Source organism: Coffea eugenioides, chromosome 2, assembly GCF_003713205.1.
Source record: "Coffea eugenioides isolate CCC68of chromosome 2, Ceug_1.0, whole genome shotgun sequence".
NCBI classification, from domain to species: domain Eukaryota; kingdom Viridiplantae; phylum Streptophyta; class Magnoliopsida; order Gentianales; family Rubiaceae; genus Coffea; species Coffea eugenioides.
Window position 1 is genome coordinate 10,271,164 of NC_040036.1, and position 21,157 is coordinate 10,292,320.

The 21,157-nt window shown below is 35.0% G+C and overlaps 1 protein-coding gene across 2 annotated transcripts; it reads left to right on the forward strand.

The window, feature by feature from the left end:
- Positions 1 to 1,347: 1,347 nt before the first annotated feature.
- LOC113761752 (exocyst complex component SEC8) lies at positions 1,348 to 20,640 on the forward strand. 2 transcript variants are annotated; one of them, XM_027304867.1, is made up of 27 exons: positions 1,348 to 1,410; positions 1,651 to 1,741; positions 2,200 to 2,412; positions 3,224 to 3,397; positions 4,800 to 4,904; positions 6,743 to 6,852; positions 7,834 to 8,013; positions 8,767 to 8,923; positions 9,024 to 9,130; positions 9,743 to 10,053; positions 10,137 to 10,300; positions 10,438 to 10,553; positions 11,827 to 11,897; positions 12,601 to 12,731; positions 12,834 to 12,883; positions 14,147 to 14,247; positions 15,749 to 15,861; positions 16,130 to 16,237; positions 16,742 to 16,939; positions 17,067 to 17,152; positions 17,809 to 18,004; positions 18,086 to 18,163; positions 18,882 to 18,983; positions 19,058 to 19,132; positions 19,828 to 19,923; positions 20,035 to 20,084; positions 20,170 to 20,640. In XM_027304867.1, exons 2-27 carry the CDS (start codon positions 1,700 to 1,702, stop codon positions 20,255 to 20,257), a joined length of 3,222 nt encoding a protein of 1,073 aa, XP_027160668.1. In that variant the 5' UTR covers positions 1,348 to 1,410; positions 1,651 to 1,699; the 3' UTR covers positions 20,258 to 20,640. The 2 variants fall into 2 exon arrangements, with proteins under 2 accessions (XP_027160668.1, XP_027160667.1); XM_027304866.1 differs by lacking the exon at positions 1,348 to 1,410 and adding an exon at positions 1,465 to 1,552.
- The last annotated feature ends 517 nt before the right edge of the window (positions 20,641 to 21,157 follow it).

The following is a 21,157-nucleotide window of genomic DNA, read 5'->3' on the forward strand; positions in this document are numbered from 1 at the left end:
AGTTACCACATTTAATTTCATCTAATCTAATATAGATACATATACTAATTTTATATCTTTTCCTGTTTAATCTGACCTGCCTTCACTTATATTTATTTTTTTAAATTAATTTTATATTTTAAAAATATAACACTTAAAATATCTATGTATAAATCATCTTTTTATTTATCTTTGTCGGGTACTATTTTTGCAATTTTGGTACCTCAGAGCAATCGAAGCCACCTAATGGAGTTGAGTGGTAATTTTTCATCAAAAGTGCTCCAATTTCAGACAATTTGAGAGATGGATGTCAAAATTGAACCTGTTTAGTCCTATGGAATTTTTGAGTTTATTTTTTCATAGGTAGTAGTCTAATAGAGGCATGTTGAAGTGATGTACAAATATGCTTATAACAGTTAGAAATCCAAATTAATTTAGATCCAAAAGTTATACTTTAAATTTAGAAACCATACACCATATTTAGACGAAATGGTTGCTTAGATTGCATTAAGCCTCCCTAAATTCCAAATTCAAACTAAGATTATTTCGATAAAATAAGAAATAGCACGTGTTAGAGGAACCTCCACAAGTGCTACAAAAATAGATTTAGTTTTGCTGTACTAGATAACATCATCATGCTTAGACTTGTAATTATATAATGGACTAGTTTTAGTCTTCCCAAGACCCAAAAAAAAAAAGGAAAAAGAGTTTTGTCTTTGAATATATAAGATGTAAATTTCTTAATAACTATCAAATTAAAATGATGGACTAGTTTGTAAATCAGGCATTAGAAATGTGGATATTAAGAAAGGATATACATAATAATATATTTTTTCCAAGGTTTTAGACTACCGTCATTGTAATATATTGTATGTTTTTAAATAGCATATTAAATAAAAAAGGCAGATAGTATTTTGTTATTATTTTTTTGTTTTCATCATTTAATTATAACTACATTATTGTGTATGAGTAAAAATTACGTCTTTAAGTTTAATCCTATCAATAAGCCTAGTTGCCTTTACTGTAGTTTATACATGACGTATGCACCAGAGAGAAAAAATCGAAATTGCCAATCTCATGTGTATTGACGTAGTAGTAATTTAATCATAATAGAATTTTATTACCAAATTTGTCATGACTAAATTGACACATCTCAAAAGTTTAGGGGTCATAGTTAATATTCTAAGGCAATTATCTTTTTCATTTTTATTTCAAGTTTGAACAGGTTAATGATGACGTCACCCACGTGACTCCGCCGCTTTGTCATGTTGTCATTAGAAAAGTCGTAGACCCATATTGAGTTAATATTACGACTCTTTTTTATTTTTATTTTTTGCCCCCTGCAACGTCCTTTTCTATTTATTTTTTGTTTCTTTTTTTTTTTTTAACCAGCTTTGAATCCTCTGATCTCATATCATATTTTGAACAAAGGTAATAATAATATATATTGTTAATGATTCGAATTTAATTTATCTGATTCGTTTTCTTCATCGGAAAGTTTACAGATCCGAATCATTTCCTCTCTTTCCTGCCAGCATTTTCTCCTCTTTCTTTCACACACTCACGCACAAACGTAAATACACGTCTTCTTCTACGTTAATTAATCCAGTATTTACTTCAATGACGATTTGGATGTAATTAATCTGAATTTTGGCAATTTTTGTTTTTCAGCCCGAATTTTCAGTAATTGGAGCTGGTGACTAAGCTGATTGGATTCCGGATGGGGATTTTCGACGGGTTACCGATTTCCCGAGACAAAGCCGTGAGTTTCCATCTTCTTGTCTAAAATTAGACTTTTTTGGATTATCAGTAAAACGTTAGTGTTGAGACCGTTGATTCAATTTGTATTTCTTTTTATTGTTAAGATTGCAGCCTTTCATTTTTGCTTATTGTTGTGTTTAATTACCCACATGCGTAAAGTATTTGAAGATTTTAGTTGCGAAGTATTGTAATCGACGAGAGAAAATGGGGTTATTATGTAGTTGGATGATTTGGTTATTCTTGAACATGACCTAAATTGGAGCAAGGATTTTCTGCCGCCGGCATGAATTCCTTTGGGTGATGAATTTTCTGGTCGAGAGCTCTACTTTGTAAATACTACTCAAAATTCAACATGAAGTTGGGCTTGTAACTAGACCCATTGATTCAGGGCTTGTTGAGAATTAGTATTTCAGGTTGATCCTGCACATTCTTTCTGATTTTGCTTCATTCCAAATGCAGTATTTGAGGGAGGAACTTGCGAGAATAGACGAGAGCTGGGCTGCTGCACGTTTTGATTCTTTACCTCACGTTGTACATATTTTAACATCCAAAGATCGTGAAGGTGACGCGCATCTTTTGAAGGAGCAGAGTGATATCATTGAAGAAGTTGTAGATGAAGTAGTGCATGCTTATCATGGTGGCTTCAACAAAGCTATCCAAAATTATTCTCAGGTTGCTAATTATTTCTTCTTTTTCTTGTTTACCTTTCTTGCCGCCCTTTGATGAAAGTTTTCAACTTTTCTTTATGTTAGTTATCTTTGTCATGTATAAATCTTATTCCAAGTTGATTGATGTAATGCCAAGATTCGAGATGATGCTAGTAATCGGCATATTTATGTATCAGTATTGTCGTCAACTTTCTTGCATAAAAGAAGGATCTGTTATATACTGATATGACATTTAGGTAGACCGTAATTGTAGTATTGTAAAGAGGTTATATAGCATATTCTGATTGTACATGTGCACTGTATATCTTCACTATTCTGTTTTAGAGAGAGAGAGAGAGAGTGGTTGGAGAAGGTAAGAGATGGAAGGACAACATTAGGGCATATGTCTTCGAAATCAGCTACTTTGCTCAACTATAAAACAACCACATTGAGTATTATCTTTCAGAGCTGGGTGAAGGAGCTATAGTCTATGACCTACCGTTATTTTCTTCCTTATAAAACTAATTGTGTTGCTATAGGATGTCTACTTGTTTTAGTTGGCAGCATACTACTGTTTTAATTTTTTTTACTTTTGATAGATTCAGGAAGAGTGTCTCGCTAATATATATTACTTTCTTGCCATTTTTAACGCTCGAGTTGTTATCCTTAGTGGAGGAGTTTATGTTTTTCCTGGTTGTGGTGCATTTTTTTTCTTTTTAGTATTAGTGTTAATTATCTATTAGAACCTCCCTATTTTTGCTTTTGCCGCCGGGAAGTAGAGCATTTAACCCTTCTTAATATTTCAAGTTTGTATTAGCTCAACTATTTTCCTCCAGATTTTGCGGTTATTCAGTGAATCTGCTCAGAGTATTGCTGTACTAAAGGGTGATTTGGGTGACGCAAAGAAGCTTCTTGGCGCTCAAAACAAGCAGTTGCACCAGTTATGGTATCGTTCGGTTACATTGCGGCATATTATATCATTGTTGGATCAACTGGAGGGCATAGCTAAGGTATGTCAATTGTTGTTTTCATCCTCATTCATGCATGGTTTGCCTTGCGGTATTCTTCCTTGCTGTCCATAAAAGTGTTGTTCAAATTGGTATTTCTACAAAAAAATAGAGTCAATCAGAAGTTATTATTTGAGCTCAAGATCAAAAGTAATATAAAGATTGCACAAGTATGTGTAAGGAGAATCTTATAGACCATTTTAGTAAGTACAACAAAAAATAGTAGGAAGGTCATCTCTATTAAATGCTGATACATATTCTGGTAAGAATTATGTTTATGTTTTGATGTTCTTTGAACTCTGAAGGATGAAAGCATTGGGCATCACATCAAGCAATAAAGGTTAGAAAGTGACCGCAGAGATAAATTTAAAGTTCCAGTAACAAAAAAGAATCACTGAAGGCAGAATAGAATAAAAAATTTGGAAACTTGTATCTTGGGTTGGTGAGATAATGTATAGACTTAGTTATTTGTAAAGAGATCAATATTCTTTGGTAGAAGGAGTATCTAAAAGTTTCTAGGGGTATAAATGGAATGCTTTAGAGAAAGTACTAAGAATGATAATACATGTGATGGTCCTTTATTGGTAGAGCAAGGCCAAATTGATGGATTTTCAGTCGTTATAGTTTGATAATTGGCATTCCTCTTAGGTCCTTCTTTTGCCTTGGCTGTAATTGATTGAACTTGAGAACCTAACTTTTCCTGGGTGTACTTTATCTATACCTAATGTTTTAATTTAGGACTTACTCCTCTTTGAAACTCAAAGTCAATGTTCCTGCTCAATTCTTGGCAATTTCTGGCCAAATTTAGTTGTAAATTTTCAAATTGGAGTCTTGGGGGGCAACAATTGAAATACAAGGGTTAAAGTAAAGAAAAGCATAAGGATTCAAAACATTTCCTCGAATGGAGATGTCTCTTTTACTTTCCTTCTGGGTGGGATATACAAGTCTTTAGCTTCTCTGTTAGTTTTTCTGACATGTTGGGTTGTACAATCATCTAATTTCTGTCTTCCAATTGAATATCAGAAACTTATTTTGGTTCTTGGCTGCTTGGAGCAAGTTATTGGTGATCTATGATTTTGCTAGTATCCTTGCTAATTCAAACTCGGTGATCTAAAAGCTTGTACTTTCTTGAATTTACCTTTTTAAATATTTTTTACTGTGTTTATTTAATTTGTAGAAATTTACACCTACATTGGAGATTAATCTGCTAAAGTGGCGAATAATTTGTTTTAGCATTTCCTTCCATCATTATACAAGTTGACCAATATACTGAAAGAAACATTTGTGGAAGCCGTGATTCTTTTCAGCATCCTTTCTCTTCATTGTAGATAATTGTTCTAAACACCTAGCATTTGTCTTCTTATGATTTATTTGTCTTGGTTTTCTCTTCCTGATAATGGCTTAGGTTCCAGCTCGTATTGAGAAGCTCATTGCTGATAAGCAGTTCTATGCTGCAGTGCAGTTACATGTTCAATCTACATTAATGCTGGAGAGAGAGGGCCTTCAGACGGTTGGTTTGGTTGATGCATTCTTTAATATTTTGTTACTTTCTTCTGCTGCTTTTGATTTTTAATGTAAATAAGTACGAATCCATGTTCTGATTTTTCTAGCTTATGAGTATGGTCATAAAATAATTTCACATCTTATGTCTTTAAATATGGGGCAGTTACTTCTGAGAACTGGAGTTTTAAATTATTGACTTACTGTGTTGATAGATTGTTTTCTGGTTATGTTGAATCGTGAAAATATTCACGTTTAGGTTAGGGTTTTAGTAGTTCACCTGGATATTGAACTCAGCTGTCAATGTGAAGCCACAAATAAGGTCTGACTCCATGAGTTCTTAGCTGTGTGGTGACTATGGTCAATTTGAAGGATCTTTGGCTTATTTCCCCCTTGTCCTATCTTTTATGCGCTTTAATTATGTGAAATTTTAGTTACAGAATTTGAATGGTTGAGCACACTAATTCATAAGGTTTCATTTAACTAAGAACTTCAGGACATTAAAGATGTCTGATCTGTTTAATGGGATGATATTGTGGGATGCCTTTGATCGCTGTTATTGAATTTTACTCTACAGCACTACATTGTGGTAAAGCCATTTAATTGGTTCATTATTTTTTTGGGTCATTGGAATGAAATTGCTAACCCATCCAACTAATATAAACTAGAGGGGGTTGTTTCTTGGAGTTAAATATTGCGAATCAAAGGCAAGCAGATGTGTGAAATTGGACTCCCGATTCAACATCAGCAAGCATGTGATTTCCAGGCTCCATAGCAAGTGACACCAACATATTTTTACCATAAGAATTAGTATATTAGAATGCTTCATTTGTGAGATGACCCTTGTGTGATCTGAATAGCACAGGCCTGTGAGACAAACATTATAAACGCTCAAGGACATGATGAGAACTTAAATATTTTGATTGGAAAATCATCAAATTTTTTCTTAGAAAAAGGGTCGATATTGAATCCTGGGTCAAAATCAATACTAAGAGTAATCAAAATACTAAGATTGGTAATAACAATTATCAAATAATTGATAATATTGATAAAAAGGCCCTTTTATCTTCTGCTTCCGCAAAATCCCAAAATAAACTCGCCAAGTCCAAAAAAAGTACATATGAAATTGAGCACAATTTTGCAAAGAAATAGCCCACTTGTTTCTCAAGAAGAGATGGGAAACATGCTCAATATCATTTGATTGAATAGTTGACCCAGCCCCTTGTTGTTTGAAGAAACCCTGACTTTTCTTAGAGTTCAACCTTATGAAAAGCTGTCAAATGGTTGTGGCTGCCATGTTGCATACGCTTTCAGTCCATCCCTCTCTAGACAAGTTAAGTCCATGATAAAATAGAAACTGTTTACATCCACCTGTGGTTGACTTCATCTTAATGTACTCGTACGCTCAAGTATCTCAATATGCAGTCTTAAAGCACTTGATAGGATATTAAATTTAAGGACTTTATTTACTGGTTGAAGTTAATGCAGCTCTCAGTTTGGTCACATAAATCTCTTAGGTTGTTCCATAATGAATTCCAGATTAAGCTAAATATATAGTAGTATGCGCATACAGAATGTGTGCACATTCTCTTACATGACAAGCAGGCAACTTGGTTCCAGGTTTTTTAGGGTTCACTAGATATCTACTGCAGTGCCTTTCTCATTTGGCCCGGTAGACCAATGTCTTAAATGAATAGCCATTTGATGTATGTAATCATTGCTCTAAATTTTGGTTCCCTTCTCCCTCATCCTCCTTCTCTTTCCCCCCCCCCCCCCAAAAAAAAGGATTTGATTTATTTGATGATGCTTGTAGTCGCATCTAAACTGCATGCCTTTTGATGTTCTCAGGTTGGTGCTCTACAAGATGTCAGATCTGAGTTGACGAAATTGCGAGGAATTCTTTTCTATAAAGTATTGGAGGATATGCATGACCATCTTTATAACAAGGGTGGATACAGGTAATGTTTCTTATCCCTATTTGATCATATATGTTTATTAAGTGTCTTCTTGTGGATTTTAAATATTGACTTTCCTGCTTTTGCATTTCTGTGAAGTCCTTATTTATCCATGTAATTTGCAATATGAGGTAAATTTGGAATGTGATGTCAGAATATTTCAGGGTTGTCAGCTTGTGACACATTGCCTTGTTTTCCAAGGGAAAGTCTGCTTAGACTGAGTCTGACACCCACTGCCCTTTTGGTCTGGGAAATGGGAGTGGTTTACAACAGTTAAATGTAACTTTTTTGCATGTTTTGCGTCAAGTCAATCAAAGTACACTTCTACATCTGCCTACACAAAGGTTTTATGTTGGGAGGGTTTAAGACATCCTTGGGGAGAAAGTCCGTACACACAGTCCACTAACAGAAGACCTCAGTTTCTTGTTGATTTCTGAAGCAAGCTGTCTCCTTTTTCTTGTTTGCCCCTATCGAATATTCTTTTGCCATTAGTGTTTGTTGCTTTTTTGTTTCTTCAATTGAATGCTCCCTTTTTGTTTAATATATTTTGCTTGCTTGAGTTTTTTTGCATCCTCTTCCTCTTCATAGTGGTCCTTTCATTTTAGTCTGTGTTTGTACGACACTTTATACACCTTGATCTTGTATGATTTTAAGTTGAACAACTAATATTCATGTTCCCTTTTAAAACATCTGTCCTTGAGTAACACCCATTGAGTAACAAGGGTTGCCATTCTTTCTTAGCCAAATCTCTAAATTCAGGTTTTAGCTATTTTTTTACACCACTTGCACAGCAAGCTTTTCATCCATTTAGGTAAAACTATATCAGATGACTACATAAGGGGGCAAAGATAAAACACACAGCAAGATAGCAGTTCCAACATTTTATTTTGTAATTCTCTGTTTTTGATGGTCTCTTTTGAGCATCAGGCAAGGCGTGATTCTTAAAACTTGCTGCTTGGTGAAATTTGATTTCTTCTTGTGCAGTTCTGCTGTGTCAAGTATTGACGAGATGGATGATGCAGTGCCAACTGCCACAGCTGTTGCATATTTTACAAACAACACGCAAACTCTCTCTAGAAGAACCAGGTTGCTTAAAGGCGACAATCAGTTTGGTTCATCTGGACTTGGAGATGGATCATTTCGAGCTAGTTCTATTGACGGGGGGTAATATAGAATACTTATTTAAGATTCACTTGTGTAAATTGTATTTTTCTTTGTTTGGTTGCTACTTGGCAAATTGTATTTTTCTTTGTTTGGTTGCTACTTCTGCTTCACTGTGTAGAAGCTGGCTCCTGTTCTTTGATTTTATAAAATTAATTCTGCTGCTGGTTAGAATCAACTTTGATGACTGAATACTTTGTCTCACGACTAAGAAAACTTGTTTAGCATCACCGGTTAGACTGATGACTGTCACCTTGTGTGTGTTACATACCCATTTATTTGTTCTGTGTTCGTCTTTCTTCTGACTCAGTTTTGGCCTATATATTGGTTTACATTTTGTGTTTATATCTACTGCTCAAATTCTAGTGTGCAAGAGAGTCAAACAAGAAAGAGATGTTTGCTTGTCTAAAATATCAAAGTCTGTTCAAAGTATAAAAATCTATAACACAATGCATTTTTTTTTTTTTTTTTTACAAAAGGTAAGATTAAATTGCAGTGTTGAGGGATGAAACAGAGCAATTTTTGCATGGTGTGCACTATTGCAGTATTTGCAGTTCCCCACATTGCATGCATGTTGTGCTCTATTGACTGATAAGTTTTTACAAGTAATGCGTATGTAAATGGATTTTCAATATAAAAACTTGGAATGGTTTTAGTTTGTTCTGAAGAAATATTTGCTTTGATGATTCAAATGCCTAATTTTTCTTGAATAATGTGCAAAGTAAATAATACATAATCTACCTCTTTACTCTGTAGTTCATCATTTGACGGTCACGATGAGGATGGCACTTTGGACGTACAAGAGGATGGTATGTCAAAGGTCAATGGTGGTGATGCTACATTAAAGGATGTCAAGCTTTTTTCTCGTCAGATTCCAATTTGGCTGTCAGATGCCACTCCTGATGAATTTGTTGTATGAATGCTGTACACACTGTACAATCTCATCTGTGCAATTAGTAATCAACTTATCTTGTCAAACAGTTATGAGCTTTTTATTTTGAATCTGCATGTAGGAAACAATGCGAAAGAGTGATGCTCCTTTGCATGTTAAGTATTTGCAGACCATGGTTGAGTGCCTCTGCCTGCTTGGCAAAGTTGCTGCTGCTGGTGCCATAATATGGTAAGTTTTCAACATTCAAAATCAATAAGAGTCTTGTCTCATAAGATGATCGGGCATAGTTTTAACAAGTTGATATATGTCTCTTCCAAGGCTTAATCAAATCTCTAACTTCCGCTGCACAATCTCTCTCCCATTCGACTTCTTTCTCTTGGCTCACTGCAAACTCGTAACTTTTGATCCGCTTTTTTCACTTGTATTCTTTCGGCTGCATGTGACATCTTTATCTTCTTAGAAGTATTAATATATAAGCTTCATATCCTGTTCTTAATGGTTTCAAAGAGTAAGGGGAATCAAAGTGCTTTTTGTCATAGTCAAATCAAAATTCCTTGTGCTTGTTACCTCAGCTTCTACAATCGTGTGTTACAGGACACTATGGGATAATTTGTTAAGCCAGTTTGCTTTATGCAGCTACAGGAGATAAGCAGGACTTAAAATCTGCTTCTGTTCTTTTCGATTGAAATTGTTAGACATAAGGCATCAAATTGTCATTTAGTGAGCTAGCGTTAGATATATGCATTGAGCTTGTTTTAGGAGTAATGGCTTTTACTTTCTATTGTTTTCTCAAACAAATTAGAACATGACTTTTGATCTTTTCCTTGTTGTTTTCAACAGCCAAAGGTTGAGACCTACAATTCACGATATAATTACAACCAAGATTAAATCACAAGCAGAGCGTTCGAACTCTTCAAGGCCTGGCATTGGGCAAGCTGCACAAACTGGGTTAACAGGTCTACACTATTTAAAGGGACAGTTGGAAAGTTATCAGCTATTAAAGCAGAAAAAACATCAAAATGGAATTTCTCTAGCTGGAGCCTTATTAGCTGTGAGCCCAGTGTCTTCTGTAATGTCTCCTAGTGGAACAGCACAGGCTTCTGCAAAAGAACTTCTTGATTCCATTCTGGAAACTGTTGTTAGGATTTTTGGTTAGATATGAGTGCCTCTCTTTTCTTCAATTTAATGCCTGTAATTACTTCACTACTATCTGAACAAATCATTATGATTGCAGAGAACCATGTTATTGTTGGAGAGCTTCTTGAGACAAAATCTGCCCAGCAGGTTGACTTGAATACACCCAAGTCCATAGTTGGAGAGTCCAATTGGAACCATGATCCTGAGGCATCACATGATACTGGTGGTTATAGCATTGGCTTCTCGCTGACTGTTTTACAGGTAGGTCTCTTATGATTGTGATTTTTTTGTTAAGGTTGAATTTCTTACTCTGTTAAATTCTTAAAGTTCTAGCGCCAGAGTACATTTTGATTTGTGAATTAAATGCATCATTATGGTTTTGATGGATTGCGGATTAGAGTGAGTGTCAACAACTCATATGTGAAATATTACGAGCTACTCCTGAAGCTGCATCAGCAGATGCTGCTGTCCAAACGGCTAGACTTGCAAGCAAGGCTCCATCTAAAGATAAGAGGTGAGTAAAGAAAATATTGATTCTCTTCCACTTTATCTTGGAGATTCTGTTCCTCTTTCTTCAAGATATTTATTTTCAGATAGCAACTCTAGGTCTAGGGCCAATTCCTTGCTTGGAATGATAACATCAAATTTCAAAAATTGGGAACTATAGTGAAGTGCTTCTGCAATCTTTGCAGGAGCAAAGTTTGTATCTCATCTTCATTTGTCTTGACTGAATAGTCTTTGCCATCAAATTGGAGTTAGTTGCAGTTCATCTTACTTCTTATCTCTCCTCGCCTATGTAGAGTTTGTTTTTATTCGCAATTTGCGTCATGAAAAAATCAATTGGACCATGCGGTCTTGCATGACTTAAGGCCAGTACATGAGTCATGAAATGTGTATGATTGTTAAAAGTGCTTAACTCATAATCTAGTGGAGGAATAAAATTCAGGCAGTTTTATTTTAAATCGTTTTTTAGTATATGATCAGGAATGATGCAAATAAGGTATTCAGGAAAATTGGATCAGGTTTCAGACTTTGTTGCAATTGAGATTCAGCTACATGATGTTGAAACCTGCATGCCTATTTGTTTAATGTTCTTTCTGACCCAATAAATGGTAAGCTACGATTTGTTGATGTCTAATTGTTTAAACTGTTTAAGCTTTTCTTTGATTGAAATGACTAAAATGTACTTTCCGTTACTAATTGCAACAATCTTAATTTATGGTTTTACTCTAATTGGGAACAATTTCATGTGATAATTAGCTGCATAAGTAACTCATAGGGGGCGATTTACATGCTGCAGTGATTCAATTTTGGAACGGCCAACCACTGAAGGTGCTGAATATTCCATAAAATTGTCCATGTGTTTGAGCATTGAACATAGTTACCTGATGATTTTTAAAAGCATGATCGACCTAATTGAAATGATTTAGGAATCGTGACATTGTTAGAGTGAACACTAATAGTTTCATTTAATGAAGTTCCAGGGATACAAAACTGGATGGTCCCTATTTATATTTTGTACTTGATAGAATTGTTACAGAAAGTAGTTCTGCTGCAACAGTGGCTTTATGTTTCATATTCTGTAGAATTTGTTTGATTCTTATTATGACTAGTAATGTTGCATTAGTGATTTCCCTGAATCTTTAAGATTTTTCTACCTCTCATTGGCTTTACAATTGATTTATGACTCTGTTTGCTGTGAAAATTTCATTATTCTAATTTTTTCAGGGTTGATCTCTTGTGTCAATTCTGGGACATAAATCTTTTTTGTTGAATCTGTGCTGTAGGGACGGATCCGAAGATGGTCTAACTTTTGCCTTTCGCTTCACAGAAGCTACAATTTCCATTCCTAATCAGGGTATGTGCAACTGTGCTATTGCATTTCTTACAATTCCTTTTTCTGTTGCGTGAATATATGATTTATTGCCCTTGTTGAGGTACCTATGGAATTACTTGACTTTGTCATGTTTAAAATTTTGTTCCATACCCAAAGTAAAATATCTGTTGCGTTTTTCCATTTTTTAGTGGGACAAAATTGTTCTGTTCAGTTGTCTGAACCCCATTGCCATTGAATAAATTGTGCTTGCAGGAAGATTGATCATACTTATAAGGTGTCAAAGTTGATAATAAATTCATTTAGCTATCAGTCATGATATTTTGTGGGTATGAAGCAGGATAATTTAAGTAAATTCGAAGAAAATCTATAGTAATCTGTTTTGGGCTTCACGTTTTAGAATGTCAATACCATATTCTTGCTTCTTCATCTGCTAATACCTTTACCCAAAGTTTGCATGCTATGTTTATCTTCTTTCAACAAATGGTGCAATCAAAGCTTTTTAATTTTTTAATTTTTTTGATTGATTTCATCTATACTTCCTCTCTCCTGCCATCCTGGGTTTGGAGAAACAGTAGACGTATGGAAAGACTGGTCTGCCAATTGCAGTTACATTTAGACTGTAACATATCCATTTCAAGTTTCTTTTTACAACCAGATTCCTCTTTCCTTTTCAACTTTTCACTCCATTGTCGTTAGTAAGTTTATCGTGAACAATTTGACTCAGGGGTTGATCTCATTCGCCAAGGATGGAGTAGGCGAGGTCCTAATGTGCTTCAAGAAGGTTATGGTACTGCAGCTATTCTACCCGAGCAGGGCATATATTTAGCGGCATCTGTATATCGACCTGTTCTTCAGGTTTAGCATTTGACACGCTTTTCTATTTCTTTCCCCCTTTTCCTCTTGTTACTATCAAACTTGGATTATGTAACTGGTCTTATAAAATTTGTTTGTCTGCAGTTTACAGATAAAGTTGCTTCATTGCTACCTCAAAAGTATTCTCAGCTTGGGTAAGCTTGGAGTTAATTATACAGCTTCTTGTTCTTGAGAATGAATTTTTTTTTCCTGACAGTTTACAGGAAAATGGTTAAAGGCAATTGTTGCCATAGTTCTCTACTTATCTTTTGACATTTTCTTGTGCTGATCTTGATTTTTGTTGAGGAAACATAAGTGGATGAAAGGATAATGTTACCATATGACCTGCTCTTCAAGCTTCCAATAAAGAATTTATCCTCTTCAGCGAGTACTAGAACTTCATTACTGAATTTTCAGACAACTGCAAGGCTCTATGCTTAGCTGTATACGATAATTTTGATGATGTCATAATAACTGAGGCCTCAGGATTTAATATTTTGTGATAAAGCACGACCGTCATTGAAATGTTCAAGTCCTAAACTTTCAAGAAGATTTGTTTACCAGAATCTGAAGAAGAGTGCAATTTCGGACTAAATTCAAGTAATCACATATTTGTCTAAATTTTCTGGTAGAAGTACAAAAAGATATAGATGTACATAAAATTTTGAGTGCTGTGTGTCGGACATGCCTGATTGTGAGTTTTTATTACAAAGGCTTGCTTCCATTTGGGAGTTGATATGCTATTATTTGCACGACTGTATGACATTCTCCTTCATCATCACCAAACAAAATGGGGGAAAAATAAGAGTGGTGTCATTGCAGAAATGATTTTTTCTTTTTTGAAGTTGTTTTAGTGAGGTGGGTATATAGCTTTTCTGGACATCATGGAAACAATATTAACACCACAAAATGATATATGAAGGTAAATGTTAGTGTAATTAGATGTCTATGAGTAAATTGGAAAACAGTTGCTATAATTAAAAAACTTCCTGTGACTGCCCTTTGCCACTGTTGTCAAAGGAATTTAGGGCTTGGTTATGCACTGGGATACTTCCTGGATAAACTGGAAATTAGAGATTCTGATTTAGTGTAGTGTGTACCCAAAAGGTAACAATAATGACTGGAATACTTTTGACATTGTGGTGATTGGAACAAGCTTCATCAAATGATAGTTTATACTGCTGTGGAATTGATTTATTAGCTCCTTAAATTAACAATGGGTTTCAAAAGTGAATGGTTCCTGTTGTTGCTCACAACTTAAATTGGTTTGTAGTAACCTTCATTTTCTTTGTTTTATCCTTTAGTGTGTCTGAACCACTACAGGGTCTGGGACATGGGTGTTAGTTTTTCTTGCCTCTGGTTTTTATAATGCTTCTCAGTTAGTTGACTTACACATTCCTTGCTTTCGAAATTTTCAGGAACGATGGGTTGTTAGCATTTGTGGAGAACTTTGTGAAGGATCACTTTTTACCTACAATGTTTGTTGATTACCGGAAAGGCGTTCAGCAAGCCATATCAAGTAAGTTCTACACATTAATCCATTTTTAGTTTTTCTTCATCAATTTCATTCAAGCTTTAAGGTCAAGGAATCTACAATACTGAAGTCAATATAATGATGAAAAGTTCTGCCTTAGTATTACTTTGATCATAGCCTTGTGTTTTAGAATTAAAGTAGTTAAATACCAATTTTCTTTAAAGCTCATCTTATATATTTACTCGTAATTTTTATTGTCTTTCATTTGTGCATTGAAGATATAGTTCCTCTGCATTAGTAATTCTTGATTTCTGAGGACCATATTGAACATGGTACTTTTCATAAGCATTATTAAATTTTCATTTATCTAATAGGAATTTATACCTGTGTTTCTCAAGCATTAAAAGATTCGTGGATACTGCGGTCAATTAGCAAGGAGGCAGAATCTTCAGTATTAGATTATACCACATCACGTTATTTATGTTTCACATGTCATAACAACCATCGCCTCTGTCCTTTCACATTGGGAGGGTAAAATAAGATTGTTCAGCAAACTGTCAATGAATCAACAATATTGTGGAGTGCAATGTAATTTGTATCTTATGTTAAGAAGTCTAACATTCATTAACTGCAGTAAGTAGATTCAATAGACATAAAGTAAGTATATAGATCTTCTATGCATGAATCTCATGCATAAATAGTTTTCCCCAAACACTGTCAAAGTAGCACAATGGGCTTAATTCTCTGCTACAAAAGTTCAGGATTCTTGATATCTTGCCATTGGAGCTATTTGCAAACTGCCCTTGCTGTTGATTTGGAGCCATACTGGTTGAAATTCTGATAGGCTTCTCAGTAGAAGTGAATCTGTCAAACTTTTGTTCTCTTTTTTTTTTAAGGGCCATTGTTGACCTTTCTGGTTTATAAGATTCTCTTCAGAGCACAATTTTGTTCCCTTTTTCAGGTTTTTAGAAAGATCGCTTTGGTGGCTGAGAATAAATACTTATCAGATGGAAGTTTTTGTTTTAAATATTGAGGCTGTTCACTTAATTTATTGGTCTAAATTCTCAGCAGTTTGACTGGAAAGGCTAGAATTTGACAGTCAAATTGAAATGGAGTGGACTGTATATTCTCTGAGATATTTTTCATTTGTGAGTTCCGAGAGAGGCTATTCTTGGAGAGGGGGTGGTTGTTGTGGACTTGTTGATAGAAGTTATTGGATATTGCCACGATGTTGGCCGTCTTTTTGAACTTGGGCTTGTGCCACATAGCATCTGGATGTCCTTTGTGATGCATGAGAGATAAACAATATGTGTTGGATTGGTAAAAATTCACTTTTGGTGTTGGGAAATTTAAATCTGTTTGGAAAGAAAAGCAGTGAATGGACTTCTGTGCAAGAGGCTGCAAAGGAAGAAGAATTCAATTACTGCTCTAAAAATCCTTTCTTTCTTGTGAGGGGGGTTTTTTGGACATTATTAAGCTGAAATTGTATTAGCTGCATGATGGGTCGTTTGTCATTAAACCTTGTTTTTTGGAAATCTCTATGCAGGTCCAGCTGCATTCCGTCCAAGAGCACATGCAGCTGCTTGTTATACACCATCAATTGAGAAGGGGCGGCCTGTCTTACAAGGGCTTTTGGCAATTGATTTCTTGGCAAAGGAGGTAGTCTTAGATATTCTTTATGTCCTATGAAAGAAAAAAGGAGTGTATACAATAGACGAAGTCAAACAGGCATTTTTTTGTCCAAGTCTTTCAACGCTTTGGTTACAATATTAGGGACATTCCCGCTGTCATTGTTTGAAAAGAAAGTTATTTTGTAACTTGATTGAATTTACTTTGCTCTGTAGTGATAATGAAGTGTGTACTTTTCTTTCAAGTCATTTTTTTGTCCCATTTAAATTGCGTTTAACCTATAAACCTTTTATTTCAGGTTTTTGGCTGGGCCCAAGCAATGCCTAAATTTGCTGGTGATCTCATGAATTATGTCCAAACTTTCCTTGAAAGAACATATGAAAGATGTCGGACTTCATATATGGAGGCATGAACTCTTTTCCTCATTTTGTTAAATTTTAAGCATTTGTTGGGACCTTGGCCAGGGAAATTTGTTTGCTACTTGTCTCTTTCTCTGTTCCTTGACTAGTTTTCATTCTTTTAGAAAATCTGGGAAACTCTTGGTTAAAATAATCTCTCATTTTTGTGGCCTTTCTCAAAAGTCAAATATATAAGGGCAACACCCTAGATGTGTAAATTTTAAATGAATGGCTGTTTCTTCTACATCTCACCTTGTACGTTCATAGCGTTCCAAATAAGAAGAAGACCAATAGTTTTCATGTGTGTCATCATGCATCAAAACCTCCTGCTCAATGCACCTTGAGTAGTGGGGTTGTCATGTAAAGTGTTTTGCAGTTTCATCTGAATCTGCATAATTCCAAAGTAAATTGTTTCTGGTGGTACATGTCTTGTTTGATTATGTCAAGGATTTTCTTATTTTTCATTGCCTGGTATTTTCTTTTGACAATACTATTCCTGGGTAATATATCAGGCAGTTCTTGAGAAGCAAAGTTATATGCTCATAGGGAGGCATGATGTTGAAAATCTAATGCGCATTGATCCAGCCAGTGCTTGTTTACCAAACTTACCTGGTCAGTCAAATTTGGTCGGCAATGCTTCTGATGCTGAAACTGTGGAGTTTGAAATGCAAATGAGTGATCTTTTGTTTAACTTGAGGCCAATCAAGCAGGTATCTGTACAGTAGGAGCCTATTTAACATTTTTACCTGTTGAGCTTTGGCCTCTTATATGCAAATTAGACTAAGCCAGCATCTTGATGGTGAGCTACATGCTCTGTTTTGAATTTAATTTTTGCAGGAGAACTTGATTCGTGATGATAACAAACTTATTTTGCTGGCATCTCTGAGTGATTCACTGGAATACATTGCGGACTCAATTGAAAGGCAAGTTTTCCGCATTTGTGCTGCCATACATGTGTGGTAGTCCTGTATTATTTTCCTTGAAAGTTTTGGTTATCATGCTTTTGGTAGGCATGTGCTGTAGTATTGTGTTTTTCATACTACTTTGTTGGTAACTTTCACGTGGAAATAAACCCATACAATCATTATGCAATTATATCATTCACTTTGGTACATTTTTATGCCTATTTTCTAATAGAAGTCTCAAGTTCATGTTGTATTTATGCTGATTTGTTATTTCAATTTAGAATAAAAAACCTGTCGCATCAACTATATCTGTCACATATATAGATGGGCATTGTATTACCAAGATTTTATATCATCTGCTATTTTGGTGATATTAAAAAATCTAGCAAGATATCTGGCTATATTCTGATGTGAATGGATGTCACTTCCTGCATTGCAGATGAGATTTTCACAAGATGTGCACACATCCTTATTTACTTCATTATGTCTCTTGCTATTTTAGGTCGGTTACTTATGTGCCATTCACTATGTGGTTGGTCCACAGGCTTTCTAGTCGTGTATTTTCTCTGTTTATGAAATGGAAAAAATGGATAGTATAAATTAAACTCACCAAACATGTTAAGACTCTTGGCCAATGTTTTATGTCTTACCTGATGAGTTTCCCTAATTATCAGGCTAGGAAAGACATCCAAGAAAGTATATAACCAAGTAGAAGAGAATGGGAGGCTAAAAACTCCCCATCATAGTAGAACGACCAGTACAGCTCCTAAGGATCTTGCATCATTTGCTGAGGAGTATAGAAAACTAGCAATTGATTGTCTTAAAGTTCTGCGTGTCGAGATGCTGCTGGAGACTATTTTTCACATGCAGGTTTGACCATATTTTGGTGATTTCAATATTCTGTCAACTAAAACGGGTTTCTGCAATCTATTAAGCATTCTGTTGATGTAGGAAATGACAAGCCGGCAATATTTGGATGACCAAGATGCAGAAGAACCAGATGATTTTATCATATCATTAACGTCTCTGGTATGTATCACTGCTTTCCATTTTAAACTGTGTGTAGATGTCACCTTATTGGTTCAGTGACATCCATATGTGATTCCTGGCTAGAATTTTCTGAGCAGTCCGCATTTACTCCAGCTTGAAGTATAGCTATGTCAGTTTTGTGATCTTATAGTGCCATCTAATTCAAGCGCCAATAATCTTGGAAAACTGCTTGGACCTGTTATTTGGATCAACCAATATCTGTCTTAGTTATCAATTTTCATGATATGGTCTTTATTATATGTATTGGCATGTTTATGTGTTGAAGCACCTAAGACTTATTTTAATTTGCTTATGATCTAAGGCTGTATGAATCCTCATGGCTGTTCTCTTTGCAAATACTGTAAAGGACTGAGAATCTAAAAAATTATGATTGTCATATTGTAGAATACAAATATCTAGATAGAATTTCATGTTGTCTGTACTTATTTTGGTGTAATCTGAGCATGGCATATGTGTCAAGTTGATTGTGCTATGGAAACACAATAGGCATCAAAAAACCAAACTTCCATTACCTCCTATCAGGTTTTAATTTAGTTGTCATCTTCTTTCTTTGATTGGTAACCTCCTATCATGTTCTGATTATATGTTACAAGTTTTTCCTAAATGTTCTCAATTTATGCCAAGTTGAATGATGTAATTCCATTATGTTTCTTTGGACATAATCCTTACCATAATTCTGCTTTTTTGACTGTTGTAGATAACACGTCGAGATGAAGAAATGGCACCTTTCATTGCCGAGTCGAAGCGTAAATATATATTTGGTGGAATATGTGGTGTTGCAGCACATGCGTTTATCAAGGTTTGCAAGTCAAAATTCTTTCTTTTGCAGTTCCAGATCATAGGTTGGTAACAGAGTTCTTTGTTGCCTGTTAGGCTTTGACGGATGTGACTTCTATCAACCTTTTCGGGGTTCAGCAGATATGCCGGAATTCTATTGCCTTAGAACAGGTTTGTCTTGATGATTCTTTGCTCTTGCAATGAAATAGGAGTGTCAGATTAAATCTCGGAAAATGATGATTATCCTTCTCAGTTAAATTAAGTCACACGTCACCATTCCTTGATTGTAGCTTTATAAACTATTATAAAATGAGGGTTTACTTTAGGTGTATGTGAAGGTTTAGACTTGATCGTCAGCTTTTCGTGTTTGCATGATTTAATCTGGACATTAGTTGTCTAGTCCAATGATCGAAATCTGCAATACTGTTGCTTATGGTTGGAGAGGAGTTCAGGAAATAGAAAAATCGATGACTACCCATTTCTTTCGTATCTGTTAAGCTAAAAGTTATCTGATAATTTATGGCCTTATTGTCAGATTCTTTGCTGATGTTCTTTATGGATTGGGAATTTTTGAAGCAGTTTCTAGGACTGTAGTACTTGTTTGAGAATTACAAACCCCAAGGCTGACCAATTGGCCAAATGCTGGATATACTAAAATTTTGCCTACCCTTGTTATAATAGGGAGCATAGCTGTAACCCATGCATGTCAGATCTAATTGAACTGATTGCCCACAATTGTCACAAGCCTATTGTTACATAACACTGATGACTTGTTCCCAATCTAATTCTGGTTCTCAAAACTTATGCCCATTTCAATTCTGTTTCTGCTATTTTATATAGCTGATTTGTCCTAATCGTTATTGCAGGCTCTTGCTGCTATCCCTTCAATTAATAGTGAAGCCGTACAGTTGAAGCTAGATCGTGTGCGGACATACTATGAACTATTAAACATGCCATTTGAGGTAATAACTTAACTTTTTACTTGTATCAAGGCTTATGTTTTCTTTCATGACTTTTCTGCTTTCTTTTGTCAAACAACACTAATATTATCACTGTTGTACTACTCTTTACAGGCCATGTTAGCATTCATCACAGAGCATGAGCACTTGTTTACAGCTGCAGAGTGAGTGTTTTTTTTCTTTTTTGCATTAGATTTAAAAGTTAATGCACACCCCCTCCTAGTAAAATTACGTTATTCAATTCTGCAGGTATGCAAATCTTCTGAATGTTCAGGTGCCTGGGAGGGATATTCCTTTTGATGCACGCGATCGTGTGTCGGAGATATTATCACGCTAGCTTGTTTAGCTTGTGCACAGTGATGAATCGTACAGTGGAATTTCAGGTTGATTTTTTCAAGCTGTGGAGCTGAGCAGGCTCTTCATTTTTTGTACGATGCTGGCATTTGTACATAATTCCAGGTGTAATGGTGATCAGTGTCGATGAGGAAGCCATTATACTAAAAATTCTATGCCGTTTGGAACAAATTTTGTGAGTATGGTTTTTGGGGTTGTAGTATTTGTCTGTTTATAATGATTAGTGTATTCTTTAGTAGCATCAATTGTAGACTATTTTTTCCTTTTTTTTCCCCCTTTTCTTTAACGGTTATCATTTTGTATGCAATAAGTGAGGAAATTTGTGCAGACTTGACCCGAAAAGCTAAATATTTTGTGTTTTGTTCAGTGGCAGTTCACTTGTCGCGGGCTTAGCCTTGACAAAATATCAGCGAAGCAATTTTCCAAATAAAGATGGGGATAATCTGTTTATGTTGGTAGAGATTTACAAACCATTTGATCAAAGTAGAATTATGCTCAAGTCATCCTAACATACTAAATAGGGATAGATTATGTAAAGCATCCCAGACCAAGAAATTTCATATCTGCTGGAATATCCAGAATGGAAAGGCCTTTCGACCCAAAATACGTTTCCATCCAAAATGGTAGGAAAAAATTTTTATTATTTCAGGGTTTGATAGACAAGTTAGAACATAATATTTACTCAATTTACAATGTTCAATTTCTAATGTTTGGTATAATCAATATTTAGATGTTAGAATGAAATATACTAATTACAAATTTGACTTAATTCCCTTGGATTAGATTATAGGACATGATACATTATATTAGTTTTCGTTTTATTTGTTCTGCAATAGTATTTGTCTATTTACGTAAAATTTTGATATTTTTGCTTTAAAAATAA

Bases quoted from the DNA above. Each gene is read 5' to 3' on its own strand.
- LOC113761752 (XM_027304867.1), top strand. From the start codon at position 1,700: ATGGGGATTTTCGACGGGTTACCGATTTCCCGAGACAAAGCC. The intron at 15,862-16,129 runs GTAGTCTTAGAT...CTTTTATTTCAG, and splicing joins TTGATTTCTTGGCAAAGGAG to GTTTTTGGCTGGGCCCAAGC. The intron at 18,984-19,057 runs GTTTGCAAGTCA...GTTGCCTGTTAG, and splicing joins CAGCACATGCGTTTATCAAG to GCTTTGACGGATGTGACTTC.